The sequence below is a fragment of the Scomber japonicus genome, chromosome 11, assembly GCF_027409825.1.
Source record: "Scomber japonicus isolate fScoJap1 chromosome 11, fScoJap1.pri, whole genome shotgun sequence".
Lineage (NCBI taxonomy): Eukaryota > Metazoa > Chordata > Actinopteri > Scombriformes > Scombridae > Scomber > Scomber japonicus.
The window spans coordinates 15,575,984-15,585,694 of record NC_070588.1 but is presented as its reverse complement, the minus strand read 5'-3'; the positions used below and the strand labels follow the sequence as shown (position 1 = coordinate 15,585,694).

The window sequence follows — 9,711 nt, the reverse complement described above, 5'->3', positions numbered from 1 at the left end:
ATGTATGGTAATTTCTTAGCTGGATCACATGACACAATTACCTCAAGAATCGATCAAGATGTATTGCAGGTCTGCCTACGTTTCCGATTTTTTCTCCCTGGCGGGGTCTTTCCACGCGCCTGTGGTGCTATAGATGGACAAAGTTTAACACAGTCAAGCTGCCAATTCCTTTCCTCTGCTGCAAAGAGGAAAAGAGGAAGAGATATGACGGAATACGATGATCGCAGCTGTGCGTCAAATATGTATTTACCGAGCTGCACTTATTACGTTTCGGCGCCTGATTTTACATCAGTCTCCTCCTTTTTACCGCAGACTACTTCGTGTCAGATTAATTTCCCCTATTCTTCCAACATAGCCCAAGTGCAACCTGTTCGAGAGGTCGCTTTCAGGGATTATGGACTGGACCGTCCCAGCAAATGGCACTACAGGGGCAATTACGCGTCCTACTATTCAACGGACGAGATAATGCACCGGGACTTGATCCAGTCCTCCAGCAGCAGGGCGGATGTGATATTCAAAAACGAGTCCCTGTACGGTCACCATGGAGGGACGAGCTCGCCGTGCAATTTCTTCAACGGGGTCGGCCGAAATGGGGTTCTTCCCCAGGGCTTCGACCAGTTTCTTGACACTTCTAACCAGGAGAAGCCCGGCGCGGAGCCCCCCAAACAAAAGACAGACTCTGCCGTTCCCGGAGATGCTGCGAATAACAATCAGGCTTTAACCAAACTGGAACAGCACAAAGCTGAAGCGAGCGGGAGCGTCGACGAGGATTCATCCTCCAACTGCGGCGACAAGAACAACCAACAAAGTAAGTTTTATTTTTCCTCTTTTTTTCAGTGTATGAGGTGTTTATACTTGAGACAACAGAGTGAGCTGCGCTGTGTCCACCACCGCGGCCGTCCAGGGTTATGTGCCGCTTTATAAGCATGCAAAAGCTTTTATATCCCAATAAGATTTACTTTACGGTTGTAAAGGTATTTACAATGGGAAACAGTAAAGTCACCCTACTCTGACGGTTGCCTTGTGTGCAGTGACACTGTGTCTAGAATTTATATAGAGGTATTGATAGAGAATAAATGAGAGATAAAATAAAATAAATATATGTTATCAGTGTTGTGCATGAAACAACCCTTGGAAAATGCCCACAGCCATGCGTCTACCTCCAAATACAAAAATACATATGAATATCAGTGCAATATGAATTCCTTTTAATGCAAATTCCTCTGTATCTCCGTGTGTGTGTGTGTGTGTGTGTGTGTGTGTGTGGGCGGGCGAGTGGGTGGGTGTGTTTTTGTGTGTGTCTGTGTGTGTGTGTATGTGTGTCTGTGTGTGTGTGTGTCTGTGTCAGAGAGAGGGCCTTTGTGCTGAAATAAATAAATGTTATCTGTCAAGTTGTTAACTGTACTATTTTCAAACAGTTTATGACCTGATGTTAAATTTACAAAAACATTTTTTAACTTTGTTTCCCTCCTTCTCCTTTTTGTGCAGGTTCATCAACCAAGTCCAGGAAGAAGAGGTGTCCTTACTCCAAATACCAGATCCGAGAACTTGAACGAGAGTTTTTCTTCAACGTGTACATTAACAAAGAGAAGCGGCTTCAGCTGTCCAAGATGTTAAACCTGTCAGATCGGCAGGTGAAGATTTGGTTTCAGAACAGAAGAATGAAAGAGAAAAAGCTGAACCGCGACCGCCTACAGTATTTCACTGGGAATCCTTTATTCTGATACCTCACACACACTCACACTCACACTCACACACTCACTCACACACACACCCACACACACACACACACACACACACACACACAAAGAGAGAGAGAGAGAGAGAAAAGTAAAAATAATAGGAGCTATACACACATATTTCAAAGACTGGTCCCCTCTGCTATTTGAACCTTTATCATCCTGTTGAAATAATTTGGTTTACAAAAATCTGGCATTAGGAAAATCCGAGCTGCCAGAAATTTTGCAAACATCTCCTGCATTTATTTATTTGTGTTCATATATTTTCGCGCTATTGGCAGCAAATATTTCCTCTTTTTTTTTCCTTTTTTTTTTTTTCCTTTTTTTTAGCAAAGTGCGAGGTGTGCTTTGAAATTATTTATAAAAATATATGTAGGTTTCCTTGTGTATGTGCATTTATACGACGCATGTAATGAACGTTGTGGTGTGAAATAAAGTCAACAAATATTGTATCATAGTCAGGAAATCTGTCAAATGAACTCAACGAAGTCGTCCTTAAAACACATAAGAAAAAAAAGAAGAAATGTTCTAAAGATTCATTAGTGGAGAAATGTGGCGCTTGCAGGCCTGTATGGTGCCATTATTTCCTCTGCTTTCAAACACTGGGTTGTTTACTAAACCTTGAACCGTCTAGACAGTACAATAAAAGTAGCTGTAAACGTCTAAATAGGGGGCTATTGGACTTTGTTGTCCCAACCCCCAAACCACAAGAGGACTGATTCTTTTAATTTAACTCCAGGCTACAAATGTTGGGAAAATTCAAGGGATTTCTGCGCATCCCGTCCATATTTAGCTCCTTTTGACATCTTGGGACACTTGTAATGCTGCCATTGTCAGTCTGGAAAAGCTGGAAGATATTCTAACAAGGAACCCCATATATGTGGATAAGTACATTTTTTCAAGTTTATCTGCTTTTATAGTATCTCAATACTCGATGTGTGGGTTTGACGCAAAATATGCTTGCGTAAAAGCGCTTTTCTGTCGTTAATGAATGCAGGTGAAGCGTTCCCATCTTTGCGCAGCGCCACTATCCATGCTATTTATACAAGATGTGGATATATCTGAGTGCCATGCTTTACCTCAATAGTTTTTACCACTCTGTTATTTTTGTAACCACTAAATAAATGCATTGATGCCACAGAAACAGTCGCTTTATTGATAATTCATGTGGTGATATTGGGTCATCGCATCACAGGAATGACACTTGTTTCAGCGTCCTTTATGGAGAAAAAAACAACTTATGAGGGGGATTCATGTTTATTTCATTTGCGATCTATCACATCTATTTCCCAGAAAGGCTATTACAAAATTGAGGTTTCATTAAGCGTTTAATTGGGTTGTCATCATGTCCTACAGTGAAATGACATTACCAACTGTGTTTCACTTTGATTCTCAGTCTATCCACATGAGGGCAGACTTGCAGCTTGGCTGCTAGTTGGGAATGCAGTGTTCAGCCAATTTTGACATGGAAATCCTTTCAGTGGTGGAATAATCCATTTAACACATGTTATGTTTAGATTTTTGTTTTTATTCTGACTCTTGGAATCAGCCACAACTTAGTTGTTTTCAGCAGAATTTGTGTATCCTAAATGTGGTTTAAATTAAACCAGTCAACAGAGGTTTACAGTTTGTCAGGATATCTGAGAAATGAACAGATAACATTAATTACGTCATTATTTTCACTCACACCCACCTGAAATGATGCTATTCCTGTGTAGTATCTCCCTAGCAGCAATTTGATTTTCAAGTCATGTTCAAGTGTTTTTAGATGACAGGGCGGAAGAAATATAACTCTGCTGTGTGTCCGTAAAACCTCTGGGCTTTCTCATGCACACACACTTAGATCCTTACCTGAAGGCCGCTCAGTTTTATACTGAACTGGAATCTGTCTCTGCATGCTCAAATATCATTGCTGTTGGGGATTATTAACATAAAAGTGCTTCATATTTCCTTTCCTTTCATTTTGCAGCTTTGTAACTGTTATTAGGTTATATTTTATCCGCGGCTGTATTTCAGTGGCCCATTTGCTTCAAAAGATACGAGTTGTATTATTGTATGTATTATGTTAAGAGCTGGAGTTAACCCTCACATCCTGGTTTATTATTATTATTATTATTATTATTATTATTATTATTATTATTATTATTATTATAATAAACTGCGGTCCAGGATAAATGTTTTCCTTTAAACAAAATGTTTTAAATGATTTAATTGACCGAAATATCACCAAGACTTGTGTACATATTTTGCGTGTCTGAATTGTTGTTTACACATAAAGAGAAACGTGTATTAAAGATATTTTGTTTGCAGTTCATCACGTGATATGCGAAATACCCTTATGATACCTCTGACCGACCGGTGGCATAATTAGTCAACGTGATAATTCAAATAAAACTGATCCGTGTGGGCATGTGTTTAGGTCAAATGCAGTCTTTTCTGCCTTTAATAATAACCGAATGTGTTAAAACGGGGAATATTTTCCAAAGCTGTTCCATAACCAAAATCTGTCTTGTTAACAGGCCAATGTTTTGCATGCTGCTAATGCAACCAAGTGCAAAAAAGCCTCATCCTCTCAAATAAGATCTGATTAAGCTTGATAAACACTAAAGATATAATTATTTCAAGATGCGTTCACTGCGTTTTGATCATTTGTAAATCATTTGTAGCAGTTTGGCGATTATTTGAACCTGGCTTCTAATATTTGGTCGATGGATATTTATTTCCAGGAGTGCTTCCAAACTGCTGTTACTTTCCCCTCCTCCTGAACACATTTGGCTTCTTAGCAGACAAAAACAATGACTACATGCACGAGTAGAATAATTCCCACACTGCGTACCCCTGCACGTTATTACTATTAAACTTTTTTACAACTGAAAGCCAAAAAGACACATGTGACAAATGCAAACAAATATATTTTACTTAATGATATGCGCAGCTAAAGAAGTACAATTGTCTATCTATTTCTATCTGTAGATGATTTGATGCAGATATCGACCTTCACGTACACAGAACGGATTTTAGTTTAAATGTGTGAATAGTGGATTTAACCTCATTAGGACTAGATTCTTTTCTTTTTTGTCTATCGGGATATTTAAATATTGTCCTTATACTATTGGGTGTGTGTGGGTTTTTTTGGTTTTTATTTTAAACAAAAAAATTAGAATAATGGAGCTTAATTTAACAACAAAAATACATATGCAAAGTGTAAAAAACAATGATTGAATTCATTGAAAAAAGCAGAGGAAACAGTGCAGTTTTATTTGGTATTTTTATTTATTTAGTGTTTCCCATTTTAATTGTGATGAGAGTAGAATATATGCAAATGCAGTTGGAGAAGAGACTGTGGTGGGCGTGGGGGTCATGTGAAAGGTTTATGAAAACAAAAAATAGCACATTCAGTTCAGTAAAGCTGGTTACATTTGTTCATGCCGTTGTCGCCTTTGCGCCATGTAGGCAGCATTTGTACGCACACACACACACACGTAGGCCTACACATTAAACACACTCCCTCTGTTGTCTCTCACACAAAGACACAAACACCTTTGAAGCATTTCCCACACTGAACACCTCTCACAGAGCATCACTTCTCTAATAAATGAAATCTAAAATGCAGGTGAACTGTTTTTTTTCTGGTGACATTCAAAGTGTCTTTTTTAAAAAAACGTGATTGTCGCAGTTTTTTTCCCCTTGTTGAACAGTCTCTGTAATCCCGCGATAATCTGTAAACCAATTTCAAGTCCGTGTTGTAGGTGTCGCTGTTGACCACGTCTGCACCCGCAGTACGAGCGCGTGCAGGGGTAGAGGAGGCTGCGTCTCAAGGCCATTTTCAAATCTCATTGGTGGGCTTGTCATGTGGTCGGGAGGCATCCTGACTTACGCGGAGATTGTTTTTCCTAGATATGTCAGCTTACAAAGGACATCTCTCTCCTCCAAAGAACTTAACCCCCAAAAATGTCCTTTCCCAGTAGCTCACCTGCGGCAAACACATATTTAGTGGACTCTTTAATTGGTGCTTGCAGGACGGACAGCTTTTACGCCAACAGCAACATGTACATGCCGTCTGGCTCAGACATGGGAACTTACGGAATGCAAACCTGTGGACTCCTGCCGTCTTTCGGCAAAAGAGGGGAGGTCAACCACCAAAATATGGGCATGAATGTCCCCTCGTACATACCTCAAATAGATAACTGGACTGATCCGAATAGACCCTGCAGAATAGAGCCGCCCAGTCAGATGTCAAACTGTACATTTTCACAGAGCATTAAGGAAGAAAGCAACTGCTGCATGTACTCCGATAAGAGAGTGCAAAAAGTCAGCTCGTCAGACGTCCCCGCATATCCTAACGTTATTCCTGAGTCGTGTCCAGTCGATGGTCCCGAGATCCCGGTTCCGGGCTATTTCAGACTGAGCCAAACTTATGCAAACGGGAAGCATCAGGAAAACTACTGTCATGATCCACCGAGTCCAAACCCAACACTGATGCAGCTCAGCCGGGTCACCCCGAAACCGCAGTCTTCCTCCTCGTCGTCGTCTAATTTCGCAGAGGTGGAAAAGGAAAGTGAGGACGGCCCGAAAATCCCCGAGACCTCACGGACACCCGTCCCCGTAGAAAGCCCGGATCCCAAGTCCAGCTCGGAGGAGAAAAAGTGCTCCATGGAAGCCCCTGTGTCCAGTCCTGAGCTGCACCACAAGGAAGGGAAAGGTGGGTTGGCTTCAATGAAAGCTTTTTATCTCGTGGCGCTGTGCTGAGAAGGCTCCAGCATCATAAAACCAAGTATAAAACACAAACAACCCTAAAGTCGTAATGTTTAATGAGAGTCTTTCTCAGGTTGCAGTAATAGGCAGGAGAGAATGGTTTTATGCATGCAGCATGCAGAGTAGCCTGTATGTTCCCCTGAAATTCAAATAATATGCATTTTAGAAATATATTTTAACAATGACTTCCCTTACATTTAGACATATTACAGTTTTCAGAAACCAAAAATGAAAGTAAGCAGCTATGATTTTTCTGCCAGGTGTTTGCTTAACAAATTGCTAAATTAAGTACAAAACGATCCTCAAATGTTGGTTAATTTGCAGCTCATTGTCACAGTGCTCAGCAGGATAGTTTGTTCTATATCTTTAACCAGACTGTGATAATATAACAAATATATCTGTATTTCAAATCCAATTAAATATTGGCAACTGCACCATTTTATATAGGCTAAAGGTTAGGCTACATGTTAATGTAGTTTAAGCTCCAGTGATATTAATTTATAGATAAATATATATTTTAAATAATGTTTAAATGTTGGTCCTGGTGTGCGGTTTGATCAGCTGGGGTTTCAGTTAATTTCCGTTTTATTTTTGGTGGCATGTGCTCCACTAATAACACCCCATGCATATGGTTTATCCTGGGAAGGCATTTATATTGTGGTGTTATTTCCCAAAGGTGAAATCCAAAGCAGCAGGTGAGATGTTGTTCAATCTGCATTGAGAAAAAAAATAAAAAAAATAAAAAAATGATGATGTCTTGTTATGTTTATCCTCACAGACTGCAAGACTGACGCGCCAACAAACAACTGGTTAACTGCAAAAAGTGGGAGAAAGAAAAGATGTCCCTACACAAAGCACCAAACCTTGGAGTTGGAGAAGGAGTTTCTGTTCAATATGTATCTGACCCGAGAGCGCCGCCTAGAGATCAGCAGGAGCGTCAACCTGACCGACAGACAGGTCAAGATCTGGTTTCAGAACCGCAGGATGAAACTGAAGAAGATTAACAGGGAAAACCGTATCCGTGAACTCACCTCAAATCTCACCTTTTCGTGAGCTTGCATGTACCAGTGACCAGTGGTTAGCTGTGTTATAATTTTTTTTAACTTTTCCTCTCATATTCAGTTTGATGCTCCAGTGGCATTGGACGTTTATCTTCAATTTCAACGAAACTGTGACTGTATGTGCCAATTTTAGTACTTTGTGTGGCGTCGTGTATTTGTCTTTGTTTTATCACAGGGAAACACTTCTTGGTCTTAAATTATTGGTGCAGTAGATTTCTTCCCTTTGCCAGGAGACATTTAATTCAAACTGAAGAAGAAAGATGTCGCAACGGCGAGCTGTACGGAAGGAGTTACTCTGTTTCAGTCATGAAAGCACACTGATTGTTGTGTAGCGCAGATTTGGTTTTACAGTGGGTGCGAGCCATTTGCTAAATGTTTCTATGAGCCTCTAAAAGTGGCTGAAAACAAGGTTAATCTGTGAATTTATTGCATGTTTGTGGCATGTATCTTGCAATAAATAGATGGTGAAATAATCCTGTTTGTACTTGTTTATGCTGTCAAACCCTCTGCTCTATAATTATCTAGTTCTTAGAAATCTGTTTTACGCAAAAGCAAAATACACTATTCAATTGCACTGATACAGGTATTACTTAGCTTGAAGGCGTTTTGGAGGGGTGGAGGAGGAGGAGGGGGGCATTTTCTAAAATAGACAATTGCTCTTCAACGCAACAAAGGAAACGGTGATGTTTAAGAAATGTTCTTATTTCACTAAATGTTTGAAATGATGTTCCAGCTTCATGTGACGATGAGAAGTTCGGGCTTAAACACTTTAACATTTTTGGATTTTAGTTGTCCTTATGAAATGATCACACTATCATTAACCGCGTTTAAAGATGTTCCTGCTCCTTAACTGCCAAGTGGAGATTACAGACTGATACTAGTGAATTTAAACATAATAAAGACTCATATAAGAGAGTATAAATAAGCCTGTTCTGCCGCCCTCCTCCAACCGTCTATTTGTGTGTAAAGGGGAGTATGGATGAGAATCAAATAAAAAAAAAAACATGATGTTGCTTTATTTTCGGGCCTGTTCGCAACTAAACTGACACTATATGAACTGTTAGACGACGTAAATTATGTTCAAGCATAATTTCACAGGCAGGAATCAGCTCTTCCTTCCTTTTTTCGGGCGGCGCAGGCCTCAGTGGCCACGTTGCTTTTCTTTCAAGTGTACAGAATAACACGTTATATATGGATTATTGTTATCTGCTATCTGAGGTCAAAATCTAATAAAGTCTCATCCTGATTCTGCAGATTTGGTTCTGATTTAGCCTATAGATGTTAAAGGAGCTTTGCTGGATTGAAGGTCAACACATTCTCCTTCATAATGCGGCAAAAAAGAATCAAATCTAGCTTTAAAAAGCCAAATCAACATCTCTTCTATAATGACACATTTCAGAGAGAAATATGCAGATGGAGGTTGCTTCTGCAAGTCTTTTTTTCTTTTTCTTTTTATTGACGGCATGTTATAATCACACGCACCTCATAAAACATTTATTGATACATAAAGAGATTATTGCCTCCCTTTGAATGAATACAATAATTTCACAACTGCTGTTTCCGGCTCAACTTTAAAAATTAAACCAATCCAGAAAATATGTTTCCTCGTCGAATATTAACAACGGATACAGCGCATTGTGGACGGAAATGGCGTCTGTTATTTTACAACATGTTATTACATGTATTTTACGAGGACTCCCTAAGTCTATAAACCATTTTATAGCATTGGGGGTATCAGAACGATATTATAAGAGTTTTCTCAAGCATTAAGATGCAGGGAATCCGTGTTGGTGGACTGTGTGTGGGAGGAAAAGTGTCTTATTCCTCTACTGAGCTGGTTGCATTGTTGCAACGTCCTGCAGCCACATGTGAAACAGGAAAAAAAAAATTAACATTTACATTTATTTTAGCGATTGTTATCTCCCTCCAGACACATCTGATTGGACTGTTTTTATTATTTGTGAGATGAAAAGCTAAATTAAACCTGACGAGAAGAAAAAGAAAGAAAGAGAGAGCAAGGGCAGGATTGATTTACTCGCAGTATTGGTAAATATGACCACGTGATCCATGTAACCAATCCCTGTAGATGCAGGCCAGCAAAAATACTATGATTGTTCATAGAGGGAAGCTTCCCGTAACAGTGCAACCCTTATTAT

At 39.7% G+C, this 9,711-nt stretch overlaps 2 protein-coding genes across 2 annotated transcripts; both read left to right on the top strand.

Annotated features, from left to right (window-relative positions):
* On the top strand, window positions 1-1,724 carry hoxd11a (homeobox D11a). Its single transcript, XM_053328988.1, has 2 exons — window positions 1-808; window positions 1,489-1,724. The coding sequence occupies exons 1-2, from the start codon at window positions 1-3 to the stop codon at window positions 1,722-1,724; spliced, it is 1,044 nt and encodes a 347-aa protein (XP_053184963.1).
* A 3,899-nt stretch (window positions 1,725-5,623) lies between these two features.
* Window positions 5,624-8,022, top strand: hoxd10a (homeobox D10a). The gene is made up of 2 exons (XM_053328630.1): window positions 5,624-6,441; window positions 7,273-8,022. Exons 1-2 carry the CDS (start codon window positions 5,691-5,693, stop codon window positions 7,545-7,547), a joined length of 1,026 nt encoding a protein of 341 aa, XP_053184605.1. The 5' UTR covers window positions 5,624-5,690; the 3' UTR covers window positions 7,548-8,022.
* The last annotated feature ends 1,689 nt before the right edge of the window (window positions 8,023-9,711 follow it).